Source organism: Canis aureus, chromosome 19 (assembly GCF_053574225.1).
Source record: "Canis aureus isolate CA01 chromosome 19, VMU_Caureus_v.1.0, whole genome shotgun sequence".
Taxonomy (NCBI): Eukaryota; Metazoa; Chordata; class Mammalia; order Carnivora; family Canidae; genus Canis; species Canis aureus.
This window is the reverse complement of record NC_135629.1, coordinates 39,348,113-39,363,744: the sequence shown is the minus strand read 5'-3', so window position 1 is coordinate 39,363,744 and position 15,632 is coordinate 39,348,113. Positions and strand designations below refer to the sequence as shown.

Below are 15,632 nucleotides of genomic sequence, written 5' to 3'. Positions count from 1 at the left end.
TTTTCTGTGGCCTGGCTCTCCCAGGGGGCCTTCTCTTCTTTTTTATTCTCTGAACTCTGACAGATGGGTAATCTGTCTGATTATGGAAGGTGTTAAGTGGCCTCCAAGAGGAGCCCTGGAGCTCAGCCCTTCACAAGAAGCAAGTTGTGTGTGGCTAAGAGAGTGGTCCCACACCCTGACCACAAGCCCTGCCTGCCCCACGCAGGCCATCCAGGCTCCCTGAGGGACTGGGACCAGCCCTCCAGGATTAAATTATTTGGCTACCTTCAGTCCTTCTTAGGTACAAAAAACACACCTGTGATTGCAGGAGGTTCAAGCAGGCCAGACTAGAGATGGTGTGTATACCTGTGAGGGGGGAGGATCTGCCTTTCAAGAGGCACTTTACACTCAGGCTTCCCAGACCTCCTGTAAGTGGTAGTCCTGAAAAGAGTCTTCCTGACTTAGCCTTTCCTTTCACAGGCTTTCTTTGATAAAGATTATATCACCAAGCACCCAGGAGATGCAGAGAAAATTACTCAGCTCAAGGAGCTCATGCAGGAGCAGGTATGTCTTGCAGAGCTTAGAGGCCAGTGGCCAGAAGGGAACAGCTATGTACCACAGGATGCCTGTAGTTCTCAAGGGCTACCCCCTTGGCTTGCAGAGTGGCCTTGTCTGTCACCCTAATAGGTCCACGTCCTTGGAGTTGGGCTGGCAGTTCACGAGAAGTTTGTGCACCCAGAGATGCGCCCCCTGCATAAGAAGCTGATTGATCAGTTCCAGATGATGCGTGCCAGTCTCTACCATGTAAGCTGATCCCTGTCATGCCCCTGCTGCAGTAGAAAAGGGTGTCATTTCCTGCAGAGTGCCACAAGCCAAAGGAAGGGGAGAGGGGCGGGGAATGTGAAAGAAAGCTGTTCCCACCACAGAGGGGCAGGAGGCAGAGGTGAGTGCTCTATCCAGGGGAAGGATGCCCAGGATCCCCTCATTCACTCCCCTCCCTGAGGAGGAGTCAGATTCAAGGGAAAGAACATTTTTCAAGATACTGTGTTGGTGACGAGAGATTTTCATATGAGAAAGAAAAGAGCTAAAGTATAAGGCCCACACGTAGATATCTCTTTGGAGATATTTTTCATCCCAAGACCCTGCAGAGGTAAGGCATAGCCTGAGCCAGCCCTCTCTCCCCATCTCCCTCTTTCCCATCTTTCCCTCGCCATCTGCATGCCATCTCCTCCCCCATCCCTCTTCCTTCTCTTCCCCCATCCCTCTTCCTTCTCTTTACCTTTCCCAAATTCTACCTACTTTCTGTCTGTCCATCCCTCTTCCTCCAACATGTCTGGTAACCCAGACTCACATCTGACAAAACCTAGGGTGGGCCCAGGCTCCAGAAGCTCTCCCTGACTCTAACCTGGCTCTTAGGCCTCCGTAGCAGGGTTTGGCCTGAGGAATGATTCACACAGGCAAAAGAAGAGCCTGTATTCCAGGACTAGAGTTCAGTGGTCTTGAGCCCCCTGTTTACATACTCTTACCCCATTTTCAACCATTTTCAAAACACTCCCAAGTGTTTTCTAGAAAAACTTATCTGCTGAACAGGTTGGCTGCCAGATCTCAAGGGGTGTGAACCCAGGTACTGTGGCAAGGGAAGTAGCTGTTCAGTGTAGGGCAAGGCCATCAAAAACAAGAGTTCCTTATTCAGGGATGATCACTGGGCTGGGGGAAGCTGAACCATTCAGATTCAGTGGACCTGACCTGTTGGGGTTGACCTGCCTTGTTCTTGATGGTAGAGGTTCTGGTGATCTCAGGCCCCCAGCCATTCCTGCACAGGTATAGATAGCATGAAATGTAAAAAGAGAAAAAGAAGTTTGTCTGTAGTTTGACAAATGGGTACATTTTCCAGAGCCTGAAATTTGTCCTTTTTGTAAGGATTCTGTCATGGTATTTCAGGGTGAAACATGCAGAGAAAGTGTTTCCCCCTTAAAATTAAGATGTCCATTTAGTAAAGAACTGGGTAATAGCACCGAATCTGGTGGGTATTCCATGAACTCTCATTCTTGGCTGGTCTCTACTGTGTGCAAACTTCCACATCACAGCAGGTGACCCAGGCAGACTGGAGCCTGGCCAATGGGGTGAGAAATGTTCTCTGCCATGCAAGACTGTTGGGTCACTGCAGCAAAAATCAGAAAATACTCACCTGCATACATCAGAGTCACCAGGAAACACGTGCAGGTGTTTTTCCAGTTTGCCCTTGTTTTTTATATTTCACCATGTTGTGGCAGGAGGGGGTTGGAAAACCAGCTGCTTCTTCAGGTCAATCTCAGAAACATCCCCAGTAGGACTTATGACCCACGGATTGTGAAGGATTGAAGGAATTTAGACAGTAGTGCTTTGTTTCTCCAGAGTCACAGATAGGAACACAGACCAATGTGTGTTACCCAGGAGGGTTTGGGTTCAAAAATTTCTGCTAAGATGTCTATCTACTTAATAAGAATTTAATCATGCCAAAATAGAACTGTACTGTTTTTTCAGGGACTAATATCAGGATTTGGGATCCTATCTTCCCATAGACTGTGTCATAGGCAACTTAACCCAGGTCCCTAAGAGCCGAACCATTTAACAATCCAAGAAACCCAACTTCTGTAAAAGGTGCCCACTGTCTGACAGCTGATAATCAACTCTTCCTCTCCTGCTCCCAGCTCTTATTACTCTTATTCTGTCCTGAGAATGCCTGTTAACACACTCCTATGAACTCAGAGCAATGTCAGCTTCTTCCAGATGCATTCTCTTAGTGGGACTAACCCAGGGCCTCCTGGCCTCTGGTTTAGACTCCAGTGCCATTAGAAGGGTGTTTTAGTCATGAAGGGGCCATTGCCCAAAAGTAGTCAGCAGTTCAGGTTCAACCAACAGTATCAGATTCTTTTTCTTTTATATTTTTACCACCAGCCCACACTCTACCCACTCACCCCTTAATTACTTACTCATTCTTTACTCTGATGAAGGGGCATTCATTTCTCAACAGGAGTTTCCGGGTTTGGACAAGCTAAGTCCTGCATGTTCAGGCACCAGCACCCCGCGGGGAAATGTCCTAGCATCCCATAGTCCCATGAGCCCTGAGAACATCAAGATGACCCACCGGCACAGGTATGGCCTTAGGGCTGGGGAGGGTCCCCTCGACACAGGGAAGTCTGGATGTCAAAGGTCAGAGCTAGGAAGTCTGAAATAGTAGGTGTGTGTACTTGCTCACATACTGTCTTACTCATGGCACACAGCAAACACACAGCTCTCGCCACAGGACCCACGCTCACATCCAGTCATTCTGGGTGACAAAGGAGTGTGCATGATATCATGAGACCACAGAGGAGGGGGCATTTGGGGTAAGTCTAGAGGGATAAGTAGAAGTCTGTGAGGCAGAAATGAGCTGAGGTTAGGAGGGTGATGAAACAGGATCTGGGAAAGAGACAGACACATGCAGATGCCTCAGGAAGTAAATAAGCCAGCCTGGTCATCCCCACCAGCAGAGCCTCGTGGCTGTAATGCAGGATTCCAGAACATGGAAGGGGGACAGTTCCAGCTCTAAATGGGCCACGTTTATTCAGGCCTTTGGACCTGATCCCAAGGGGAATGAGGATCACTAGGCGGTTTAAGGGAGAAAAGCACATGGTAAAGTAGAAACACATCAAGGTGTAGCTACTCTGAACTCAGGAGTCCTGGTCTGTCTGGGCTCAATTGGAGATACTCCAAGTTTCCAGGGCAGGAAGGCCAGCTCAGAGGAGGAGCCAGGGAGAGGAGCCCCTCACTCTTGGGTTTGTTTTGCAGCATAAACAATCAGCACAGACTGGGCCTCCATAAAGGAGATGGAAGGAATGAATGAGGGGCTGCCTACTGTTGATAGAGGAGAGTACTAGCAAGCCTGTGACCACACATGTAAAAAAGCCAACAGATGGTTGCCAACCAGCTATTTAATAGCTTGCCCATTCCAGGAAGATGCTCCTGGCCTAGGAGCAGATCCCAGCAGGGGGTGGCTGCTGGCTCAGACTAACACCCCATAGCAAGGGGACCTGGAATCCTTGACCTGATTCAGCATATCATTTTCAATCCTCCTGAGAAATTGCTGTTATTATCAGACTGAGTGGCCATAAACCATTTAACTCCAGGTGGAGATATTGCCAGCCTACTATTGGCCCTCCCACACCAGGGGAACCCTGAGCAGCAGGTTGGGCTCACAACTGCTCCAAACCTTAGATAGGCATAAGTATTAGGTATGAAACCCTCCAGGCCACTGGTGGCTGAGGCTCGAGGTGATTGTTTCACACATCCCCTTACACTGTCCTCCTACCACCTAGCAAGGTTTCTCAGCTCCAGGCCTGACTCCTCCCTATTTACCACTCTTGTTCACAGCCCCATGAACTTGATGGGCACAGGCCGCCATTCATCATCCTCTCTCTCCTCACACGCATCTAGTGAAGCGGGAAACGTGGTGATGCTGGGTGACAGCTCCATGGGCGAGGCTCCCGAGGACCTATACCATCATATGCAGGTACCAGAGCTGTCCAAAGAGAATGGGCCAGGGCACCATATCTGGAGGACTCACCTCTCTACTGGCTGATTTGATCTGAGCACTGGCATCACTGCCTAGTTTTCTAGTTTCTGAATTTAGAACACCCAGAGCCAGTAAAACTGCCTTCCCTCCACACCATCCCATGTCACAGTTCCCAGGCTTTATTTCCCAAGAAGGAAATCTAGCTTCAGTCCTGGTTGCTCTTAGAGATCCCATGGGAGAGGTCCTCCACCAAATTGCCCTCCTTCCTTGGCATTCCTGACGGCTAAGTCCTGCATCCTCAGTGGGCACCATCACTAAAGTCAACCCAACAACCCTGCTCCATGGGTGGTGTGGGTGACCCTTAGTGCCAGCCATTAACCTGGCCTCCATCAGACCTAGGGTATTGCATCAGACACCGGGTCTTGGCACCTCATGGCATGAAGAAGCCAACTCTGGGTCAGCCCTACAATCCTGGCCATTGAGACCTCTATCCTGCTGATTTTTCTCCCTTTGCAGCTCGCGTATCCCAACCCCAGGTACCAGGGCTCAGTCACCAACGTCTCTGTTCTGTCCTCGTCCCAGGCAAGCCCTTCTTCCTCCAGCCTGAGTTCCACTCACTCAGCACCATCCCAGATGATTACCTCTGCCCCTTCCAGTGCCCGAGGTAAGGAGGGCAGGGCGCTGCTTGCAGAAGGGAGAGGAGAGGGCCTCATGAGCCCCACCTGTCCTCCTCTCATCTGTGGCTCTGTCTTTGAAAGCGGCCCTGGGACTTAGAGAATGCTCCCCTTGGGATCCCTGGGTGGCGCAGCGGTTTGGCGCCTGCCTTTGGCCCAGGGCGCGATCCTGGAGACCCGGGATCGAATCCCACATCGGGCTCCCGGTGCATGGAGCCTGCTTCTCCCTCTGCCTGTGTCTCTGCGCCTCTCTCTCTCTCTGTGACTATCATAAATAAATAAAAATTAAAAAAAAAAAAAAGAGAATGCTCCCCTTTGAGCACTAAGGACTCAAGGGTTCCTAGCCCTGGCTCTCTCTCTGGCTGGCTCCAGGCCCTGCTCTGAGCTGTGGATGTTGCTGTGCTGCCACAGAGGTGGCCCGCTGTCACATCTCCACCTCAGTAAGAGGATACACAGTCCATGAGAAAGCTCAGTTCTTTTCCATTGAAATGTTTGCAAGAATAAAAATCAAAGTGAAGGCAACAGTGAGTCTTGTCTTGAGGAATAGAATGTGAATGCACAGTGTGAAAACTCAATTTGAAGACTAAATTTAACCCTGAAAAATGTTATTCTAAAAAGTAACAACAATCAAAAAGACCTTGTTCAATTGAGAAAGGCTTAATCAGGAGAGATGTAAAAAGCTCTGTGAAAAGCCATGTACTTTGCCAGTTATTGCCCGACTTCTTATCATTTGGCAAAAAATATTATTCTCTGGGAGCAAGCATCTTTTTCAAAGTCTGATCCTAGTTCTCACAGTGAAATTTGATTCTCTGTCCATTTAGACAGAAGCATTTGTGGTAGAATGGTATACTTGGCTGTAGTAACTAGTGCTTCCCGGAATGACTGTGCGGGATGGCAACAGAAGAGAGTGGTCAGAGCTCACCGGCCAGTCACTACTGGCTATTGCTGCCAGGCTTGCAGTCTCTCATGAGCCTACAGTCAGATGTCACCTAGGGCTAGAGTCATCTAAAGGTTCAACTAGGCTGGACATCCAGGATGGATGGCTCACTCACACAGCTGATGGTAACTGTTACCTGGGAGCTCAGCTGGGGCTACTGACCTGAGTCCCTACTTAGGGCCTTTCACCCTGGCTTGGGCTTCTCACAACATGCAGCTGAATTTTCTCGGAGCAAGCATTCCAAGATACCTAGGCAGAAGCTGCAAGGCTTCTTATTACCTAGGCTTGGAAATCCCAGAATGTCCCTTTTGCCACATTCTGTTGTCTGGTCAAGTCACTAAGGCCAACCTAGATACCAGGGTGGGGAAGGAGACTCCATCTCTTCATGTGAGGAGTGGCATTTGTGTTTTGGAGGGAAGGCATTGATGGTTGCCATCTCTGGAGGCAAGCTATCACCAGGATCAAACTCCAGAATATCACAGAGAAAGGTTTACAGAAGGCCTTTCCGTTTCTGGAGTAGACATTAAACACAAAGTAAACAGAAAGGTTAAATGGAACTTGGCAGGGTATGGTGATGATGGCAGAGGCAACTAAGAAAGAGCAGGATTCACTTCAGGCTACACCATCCATGCAATCCATGTGCAGGCCAATATGGAGGAAACCATGGGCCCTGTATGTAACCTACCAGCGGTGGGCCCTATGAGAGAGGATAGAGAGAAGACCTAGACTAGACATCACAGAGGAAGCTGATATTGTCAGATAAATGTGGGAGATGCAGTGGAGATGCTCTGGGGGCCCAGAAGGAAGAAAGCAGTCCACTCTGTTTCTGGTGTTATGGGTGGAAGGGAAGGCCTTGAAGGAGAAGGTGTTCTGGAGGGTATTTGGCATTGGAAGTACTTCCTCCACACCCAGGAGTGGTCATGACACCAGTGGCCTTCCTTGCCAAGCCAATTGATACTCTCTGCTGTGGTCCCTGTTGATTTGGAAACCTTCCAGAAGGCGTGGAAGGCACACTCTAAACTCTGTAAGTAGGTAGCTCCCTCTAGTGGTGAAAAGACTAATTGGGGTTAGGAAAGGGGGAATTTTTTTTTTTTTTTTTTTTTTTTTTTTTTTTTTTATGATAGTCACACAGAGAGAGAGAGAGAGAGAGGCAGAGACATAGGCAGAGGGAGAAGCAGGCTCCATGCACCGGGAGCCCGACGTGGGATTCGATCCCGGATCTCCAGGATCGCGCCCTGGGCCAAAGGCAGGCGCCAAACCGCTGCGCCACCCAGGGATCCCAGGAAAGGGGGATTCTGATCCTCTTTAAATAACTCAGTCGTGCTGGGACTTAGCTTCCTTTGGGTTTACCCAGACCACAGCTCAAGTAGTGCAGAAGTCCTGTGACAAAAAAGTTCTTGTGATGTTTAAATATATTCACAAAAAGTATCCATCACTCTCTGCTCCCATGGGATTGGCTTCCCAGGGCTGAGAGCAGTGGGAGAGAAGTAGATGGTAGAGTTGAAAAGCAGCCGTAGCACAGAGCACCCCTTTGTTATAGTACCAGAGAGGCCCCCATCACACGGTTTCAGATCCTCTGCAGAGCACCCAGGGCCTGCAGGCTTCCATCCCTCCATCCTAACACCCCCAACACGTATCAGGACATTGAGTATGCAGATCTGAGGTTGGCCTGATAAGCAGGCAGTGAGCTCTGCAAGGTCAAGGACCATAGTCAGCCCCAGTGAGGCAGTATGTCATGTGCCAGATACATGCCTAGTGTAGGATGGGTGTCAGTAGAAGTCATATGTAACTGAATTGGTGAAAAGGCACACATCTCTTTCTGAGCACATTAAGTGGAGGGAAGCCCTGTCCAGAGCTGTGGCTGGCAGGGTTCAGGGAGCATTCAGTTTCTTGGTGGGAAGGCACTATAGAAATCAGTGGGATTAGGAGCTCTTTTCTATTGTTCTCTAAACAGCCACTGATTATTATTATATTGACTTCTGCAAAGAATTTATGCCTCATCTTCTTGGTCTAAAATGAGTACAGGAGGGCTATCTCAAGGACTCCTGGGGCAGGCTGACTAGAGAGACCTTTTATAGTTGTGCCCTGACAGTGTGTGCCCTGCACACTCAGGGACCCTGGGTCTCAGAGACATAGCACCTCCAGAGTTCCAGCTTCACCTCTCAGTTGGAGCTCATGAGCTCACCAGCTTCACAGAGGGCATGCCACGGAAGGGTTTCAATCACCTGAGCCAGCCAGAGGCAGCCAGTTTCTCATGGATGTGCTGGTGTCTGGCAGAATGAGTGGTACACATGTGGAGGGCCTTCTCAATTATCCATTCCCAAGGAAAGCCAGCAAGTTATGATCTGTTTCTGTGGAAGGTCCCCTCAAGGACCATGGGCTAGCAGGTTTCTGGGCCTGTAGCTATGGCCTGCATTGATGGAAACTGGGCCACAAATCTAGGGTGGTCTGACCTCTGTAACAGCCCCTCGGGCCAGAGGTCACCACAGAAACCTCACAAGAGAAAAGCGTGAACCAAGTCAACTCAAGAGCCTTGGGTTAAAGGCCCACAACCCTCAGCCTAGCTCCATGACTCCCAAGTTCACTGAAGGGAAGTCTCAGAGTGAGAAACCCCAGAGAGCCACCTGTGTGCAGGGCTCTGGAGCTCCTGCCAGTCTGGCTCTGGGGCTGCAGTAGGATGGCCAGCAAAGCAGAGACCAGGCTCTGGGGGCCTGGAATCTGGGAAGGAGAAGCCTCTGGGAAAAGGTGCTAGGGAGCCAGCTGAGAACAGGGCCAATGGTGTCTGGAGAAGGTAAGTGTATGGAGACACAGTGTATCAAACAAGAACTGTACCACTATGTTATCTGAGTGTCTGTCTCTGTGTGATGACTCCATTGCAAGCCGGCCTGTGCCCATGCCTGGGCCCCCTGAGAGAGCCCAGATCCAGGCCACATCCATCTCCCAAGAGTGCTGGATGCAGGGGGCCCTTTGGGGCCTGGCTCCAGTCCTCAGTTCTCCTGCCTCTGAGCATGGTGAAGGGGCTCTGTCAGTGGGCCTGCATCACCACCTCCGCCGGAACGTCAGGTTCAGCACCCCTACCCCCCATCTCACCAGCAGGCTCTGCTTCATTCCTCCTGTGCTTGCTGAGCTCATCCTCACCCCAGCTGCGAGGGGACATCTACCCTGGTTCCCTGGCCCCAAGGATGCTTGCCTGCTGGGCCCTTCATCTGTGGCTTGTCATCTGTGCGTGATTGTTCTCACTTGGTTACAGGCTCTCCCTCTCTGCCAGATAAGTACCGCCACGCCCGGGAAATGATGTTGCTGCTGCCCACACACCGGGACCGCCCAAGCAGTGCCATGTATCCAGCAGCCATTCTGGAGAATGGACAGGTAGTAGACACAGACTCCTGACTGCCCTCTGCTGCAAGTTCGTCAGCCTGGGCTTTTCTCATTGCATCTGCTAGGCTTATTGTATTGTCTTCCGTGCCTCCTTCGTTCTGCCATGAGACCCTCAGAAGGCTGCTGGGCCCCTGAATGGGGACTACAGTGGCTCTGAGGCTCAGCAAGCCAGATGGAGAGCAACTGTGGGAAGAATGGTGGTGTGGTGGAGCCACTGTTGCCTGTGTAGCTATCTGTCCTTCTTGCCTGTCTCCTGGACTCCTCCCCCTAGTGGAGGAAACTGGCTCTTTCCTGTCCCTAGAAGGCAGTGGTAGATGTGGGTCTGGAGGATGGCCTTTCTCCGTGTGTGTGTGTAAAGGCCATCTTCACTTGGGCAAACTCTGCCTCTTTCATCTGGCCATCCATCTACCGGAAACCCCTCACTGGCTGCTGGGACTATTCCATGCCATTTGCACAGCCCTCCAGACACCCTACCTAGAGGTCTTGAACCAGAAGCTGTGGGAGATTAACTCCTTCCCCACCCAGCCTGCCTACCCTTCTATCAGAGTCCATGAGAGTCACCTCCAAGCAACTGTTACCTAGTTCCAGAGTGCCAGGAGTTGCTCAGCAGTACCTCTCTGTGCCTGATCAGCCCCGCCAGGCAGAGGGAACAGGCCTGCTTGGCAGCTGTGCATCAGAACAGTGGGTCCTGTCCGTGACTTTCTCGGCTTGAGTGCTGCCCTTTTTTCTTACCCTCAGTGCTGACTTGGGCCTGTGTGAGGACCTCAGGAGGCCAAGTCTGCCACTGCTGAGGGGTCAAGGGGTCCCTCAGCCTTTTCTGCCAGTGGGTCTCCCTGCAGGACAGAGGGATGCCGGTAGACACCTTCACGTGCCTATGTCCTTTCTCTTGGCCATGCCCAAGACAGCTTGGAGCCCAGCCAGGCATGGTAGGGAGGTGACTCCAATGTTGCCATAGCAGCACTCAGAGCCAGACAGCGAGGGACAGTCTTCTTTTGGCTGGCCTGAGCTTTTCAACACATCTCAAGCATGAACCCTACCACTGCTTTGATTTCCCCGTCTTCTCTTAAAATGTCCTGGCTCTTGGGCCCACAGCATTGCTCCCCAAGGTATAACTGGTTGTTTTCACCCTCTTTGATACTTCTCTCCTTCCCTCAGCTGCCAAATTTCCAGCGGGCCCTGTTCCAGCAAGTGGTCGGATCCTGCAAACCCTGCAGTGATCCCAATCTGTCTGTGGCTGAAAAAGGTATTGTTCCCCTTCCCAGGGGGCCTCCCCCCATGTCTTTTCCCATCCTGAGCGTCTGACTCTTGTCCCTGAGCACCAACTGGCCAAGGCTGTGCCATCCTTCAACACCCAGGCCTGTCTGTCTGTCCAGAGTCCTGATCACCTCCTGTGCTCACTGTTAAACCGATGTCTGGCTTGATGCTAAGTTTTGATCCTGTTAGTTTATAGATCTCCCTCCCCAGGGTCCACCCTCAGAGAGGCTCCAGCTTCCACCTGCCCTGAGCCCACCTTTATGGAAACTCAGGCTGCTGTGTTCAGGCTGTGGGCAGTCACTCCTCTGGGCTCCTTCCAACCAGCCTCAGAACTCAGCCGGCCCTGTGGCCCCTTTGGTCACTCTCAGCTTGGGCCCTCAGGTACCTCTCCTTCTTGTCCAGAATAGGCCTGGGCCAAACAAGCCCCTAGAAGAATGGGAAGGACAGACCATGGCAAAGTGAATTTTCCAGAGACATGGCAAAGTGAATTTCCCAGAGACAGTCATTTCTAAGGGAGGCCCAGGTACTCTGAGTCTAGTCTTCCTGTAACCACTCTGGCCAATGGCTGCTGTGAGTCCGTCTTATACATTGTAGGCCCATCAGCTTGGGCATGAGGCTGGGCAATCCATAGAACAGAGGCTGTGTGGATAGTGCACTTTTACCTGGTGTTCCGCCATAGCAAGCTGATGGAAGAAGCAGACTTGGACCCACAGGACCTTGGCCCAAAGCCTCACATGAGGAGATCTGAGTTCATTTTAACCCAGAGCAATACCTTTATGAGGACTGTGCTAGCACACCTGCCACCCAGAACCTGGCCCATACCAGCCCCCCTCCCTGTAGCTTCCCCTCTCTCTCCCCCATATGTTGGGGTGTAGGGCACACTCAGTCCCTGGGTATACTACCTGCTGTCCCATCAGAACCTGTCCTTAAAAAGCTGTCATGTTGTCATTGCACCTCCTCACCAACTGCTGTCTGCTATCCCCACTGTCATTGTTCCTTCCTTACTCACCACTGAGGACAGGCCTCTGTGTCTTCTTTAAGGAGACCAGACACAAGGTCCACAGCCTCAGTGGCTGGTGGACATCAGCACCAGGTGCTCAACCATAAAGGCTACGGAGATTCCGGCTGAAGATGCTTTCCTAGCCTCAAGGCGGCACATCCCTGAAATATGCAGCCTACCTGGACCCTGCACCTGTTACAGAGTGCCTCAGCGGCCCAAATCCACAGTGCCTTTTCTTCACCTGAGATGCGGAGCCCTCTGGCAGCTAGCCAAGAGCACAGACAGGCTCAGAGCTCAAATGGGTGCTGGTGGCCAGACCAGGACTCTACACCAGCTGGACACAGAAAAGCATCAGGCCTCAGACCAGGCTGCAGCAAGAAGCTGGACACTTCCCAGGTGTGGGAAGGAAAGAGTCTGAGCCCACTGCAAGCACATCCACTCCACAATGCCGGCACTTCGAGGGCAGCAAATGAGACATTTACCTAGTGGGAACACACAGGCCAGAGTAATAGCTCCCTAAGTCTCTACCTGGATCCTCCAGGGCAGGAGCTGTACATACTTGTCACCATTCTTATCATCAGGATCCTGAGTCCCACAAGGACTCCACCTCTCACTTGTGGTCATCTCTCTTTGCCAGTGATTCCCAGCCCAGATAAGCCTGCCCTCAGGGCTGTAGACTGTGCAGTGGGGACCTCAGGCCAGTGCTGGACCTCTGTTAACAGAAACAGAGAGAGAGAGAAATGGCCAGGCCACAGCAAGGATTGCCTCCCCCCCATGCTAAGTCACTCTTTCTTAGATTTTCCCCTAGTCCCAGTGTACTTGTGCCACATAGCAAAAGTCCATAGGCCTCATTACTCACTAATCTCAGGCTACAAGGTGAACTGGATGACTTTTGGTTCACATGGAGTGACTCAAGCAGGCACCCTTTGTAAAGCACTGCAGCCTTGCCAGCTTTCTTCCCCCATAGCCTCCCTTGCCTGCAGGTTTCTTTTGGCTCTTGTGGGTGAACTTCTATGGCCCCACAGGTCTTCCAGGGCCTAGACGTACATGTGAGGTCTTGCACTGTTAGCACCCCTTTGAGGAGCTGCCCATACCCATCTCCCAAGCTTCTTAATTTCTGACATTAGGTGACTTTCTTTGGAACCTCTCTCTTTGGAGATAGAAAGCTTCAGTGCTGAGGACCCAGAAGCTCCTGCTCCATTTTGAGGAAGCCTATGTGAGAATGGGTCTGTCCTGTTCTTCCGGTGCCCCTGGCTTCCTGAGGAGGCTTTATGGTGGAATCTACCTGGTGGTGCTCATCAGACTCAGAATTCTTTGCTCTCTTTAGTCACAATTGAGGGTCTGCCCACCTGGTCACCACCATTCCCTCCCTCCTACCACCAGCCATCAACCATCCCAAGACACTGAATGGTCCTGAGAACTGAAGCTGTTCAGACAGTGGAGTTCTACTTTGTGTTTTGCTGCAGGCCCACTATAGTTCCAGAAGCATGGGGAAAGAAAGAAAGGACATCACCACCTTATCCCCAGACTATGTGGGCCCGACTGCTCCTGGCCACATCCTTCTTGAAGGCTAGATTCCAGCTCCTTCCCTTCCTGAACCTCTTAGGTCCCATCAGGCCCTAGCTTTCCCCAGTCAGTACCTGGAGCATGGAGACTCTAAACCCCAGCCCCCTGAGGCACAGTTTAATTATAGCTGCCTCAGAACAAAGCCAGCACCTAGGTGCCTGGACTGTGAGCTTCTTCGCTGCTGCTGACAGCCCAAAAGGGATATTATGCTTGCCTGGCCCCATCAGAGAAAAGGTACATTTCTTGTCAGTGGGATCTGGTCTCCAGTTGTTGGCCAACAGGATTTACATCCTGCAGAGTAGCACCCTCAGAGTTCAAGTTCCAGCCATTCCTCTTTTTGTCTCCCTTCCTGCAAAGTCACTCACCATAGCCATAGCTGGGGGACGAAGGGGAAGCATTCTGGCACTGAACTCCTTCCTTAGCATAGGTAGACACTCTTGGTTTCCCCTTGTCCAGTGCCCACTCTACCCTGTATCCATGACATGTGGGTGCCAGGAACTGGGCCTCTCTGCAGGCCTAAAAGCACCCTTGGCTCTATAGTCCTCCTTCTTCTGGAAGCTGCCAGTCCAGCCAGACATGAGCCACAGCTCTTGAGCTGTATACTCTTTCCTCCAGCAGGCACAGTGAACACTAGTCCTTGCCTGAAAACCCCTGTGCTTCCCAAACCCAGTCAGTAGGCAGAGAAGTAGTAAGATGAGCACAGCTTGTTTGTTACCACAGGCACCTTGGAAGACAGCCCTTGCCCACCCCCTATCCGTGCACTAGCTCTAGGAGGGGTGGTCTCTGGCTCCCACCCACCATGCTCCCTGCTTTTCCCACTGGGCCAGGGCAGTTGGAGAGCCCTGACCTGGCTCTGGGGAGGAGCCCTATGGCCTGCTGTATGTCTGCATTCTCTCATCAGCCCGTTCCACTCTGCTTTGCTCACTTCTTCTGTTCTCTATCCTCCTCCTGGCAAGTCCCAGAGGCAGATTCTTGCTGTTTGATTCTTGCTGCCCTCTCAGCTTTCTCCCCGAGTACTCTTCAGATGTCAGTTCCCTCTGTTGCCATCCTCTTAAGCAGCTTCTGTCCCTCCTTCATGGGCCACAGTGTCTCACTTGGCCAGCATTTTTAGAGGCTGGCATGCCGTTCTCACATGTGCTGGGTACCTAGCAGACACCTGGAGAAGCCATAGGCTGTAGGACAGGCTTCTCCCTGAGGATGGCTCAAGAAGTAACCTCCCTTCATGCCATCTGTTTCCACCCTTCAGCGGTGCCAGCAGCCCCCAGCAGCTGGAGCCTGGATAGCGGAGCCCAAGAGGCCCAGCCCTTCCTGTCTGCCCACATGGGGCACATCCTGGCCCCCCCAGTGCCTCCCCGAAGCCTGCTGCATGGTAAGAAGACCTCCAGCGGGTCCCCCAGATAGTCCCTGGGACAGACTCTACTCAGGGGCAAGGGCAGCAGAGCCCTCCAAACTAAGAAGATGGGCCATTCTCTGGGCTGACTCAGCAAAGGAAAACACATCCCAACCACAGGAAGGATCCTGCTGGGCTTTGGGGTCAGTGAGGTTTCCGAGTACAACAGGTGAACTCAGTAATGCCTTCCCAGCCAGCGGGGCTGAAGACCATGGAACTGACTGTGCTGAGCCCGCTGCCTACCAACTTGTCAGAGAGCTGCAGTTGCTTGCGGCCCGTCGTTCCATGGGCTCTGACATACTCGACTTTCTTGACCTTTTGTGTGGCACAGGTGTCTTTTACTCCAGGAGCCTGTTTCGGAGAACTCCAGTGAAAAAAGGTTTTTCTGTGGCCTTCAATACTGAGGGGTCCCCAGGAGCCTCTTCCTATGGCTGCCCAGTTGGCTCAGCAGGATATGCTGGCACACAGCCCAAGAAGAGCCCCAGCTGAGGCTCTGGTTCTGTTCCCTTTGCAGGTCATTACTCCCTACACTTTGACGCCTTCCACCACCCCCTGGGTGACACCCCCCCAGCCCTGCCTGCCCGGACTCTGCGCAAGGTAATGTACTGAAGCAACAGCCCCACCAGGGTGTGAGAAGAATCTTCTCATCTCCTCTGGAATCACCTGGCTCTACAAAAAGAACTGCAGTCTTCCCCTGCTCCTCTGTCCCAGAGCTCCCAACCTGGCAGAAGCTGGGAGCAGCCAGAGCCACGCTCGGGATGCAGATGACTGATGTGTCCTGCAACCAAAGCGACAGGGACAGGGAGGTTAGAGGGTCCTGGGGACAGCAACACGTGGGACCCAGAGCACAGAGTGCATGGGCAAGGGGCAGTGAGGGGCTGGAGGGGCTCCTTGCTGACACCGTGGGTTATCGGCACACT

The 15,632-nt window shown here is 52.0% G+C and overlaps 1 protein-coding gene and 1 long non-coding RNA gene across 20 annotated transcripts in view; one reads left to right on the top strand and one right to left on the bottom strand.

Moving 5' to 3' along the window:
• DOCK3 (dedicator of cytokinesis 3) overlaps nucleotides 1-15,632 on the top strand; it is a 514,642-nt gene that overhangs the window by 495,450 nt on the left and 3,560 nt on the right. For 11 of the 17 annotated variants that reach the window (XM_077858742.1, XM_077858737.1, XM_077858736.1 and 8 more), the window contains 9 exons: nucleotides 460-543; nucleotides 667-783; nucleotides 2,993-3,114; nucleotides 4,372-4,510; nucleotides 5,030-5,177; nucleotides 9,375-9,493; nucleotides 10,658-10,745; nucleotides 14,569-14,691; nucleotides 15,227-15,309. In XM_077858742.1, the coding sequence (XP_077714868.1) occupies nucleotides 460-543; nucleotides 667-783; nucleotides 2,993-3,114; nucleotides 4,372-4,510; nucleotides 5,030-5,177; nucleotides 9,375-9,493; nucleotides 10,658-10,745; nucleotides 14,569-14,691; nucleotides 15,227-15,309 (1,023 nt within the window). The remainder of the gene's footprint in view (nucleotides 1-459; nucleotides 544-666; nucleotides 784-2,992; nucleotides 3,115-4,371; nucleotides 4,511-5,029; nucleotides 5,178-9,374; nucleotides 9,494-10,657; nucleotides 10,746-14,568; nucleotides 14,692-15,226; nucleotides 15,310-15,632) is intronic. The other 6 variants (XM_077858739.1, XM_077858738.1, XM_077858735.1 and 3 more) reach the window with 6 other exon arrangements.
• On the bottom strand, nucleotides 1,027-13,041 carry LOC144290001 (uncharacterized). 3 transcript variants are annotated; one of them, XR_013357885.1, is made up of 4 exons: nucleotides 12,616-13,041; nucleotides 11,766-12,468; nucleotides 11,013-11,182; nucleotides 1,027-1,792 (listed from the first exon to the last, which is right to left on the bottom strand). It is a non-coding gene; the product is annotated as an uncharacterized LOC144290001 (long non-coding RNA). The 3 variants fall into 3 exon arrangements; XR_013357883.1 differs by having other exon boundaries at nucleotides 11,766-13,041; XR_013357884.1 differs by lacking the exon at nucleotides 1,027-1,792 and adding an exon at nucleotides 5,530-7,504 and having other exon boundaries at nucleotides 11,766-13,041.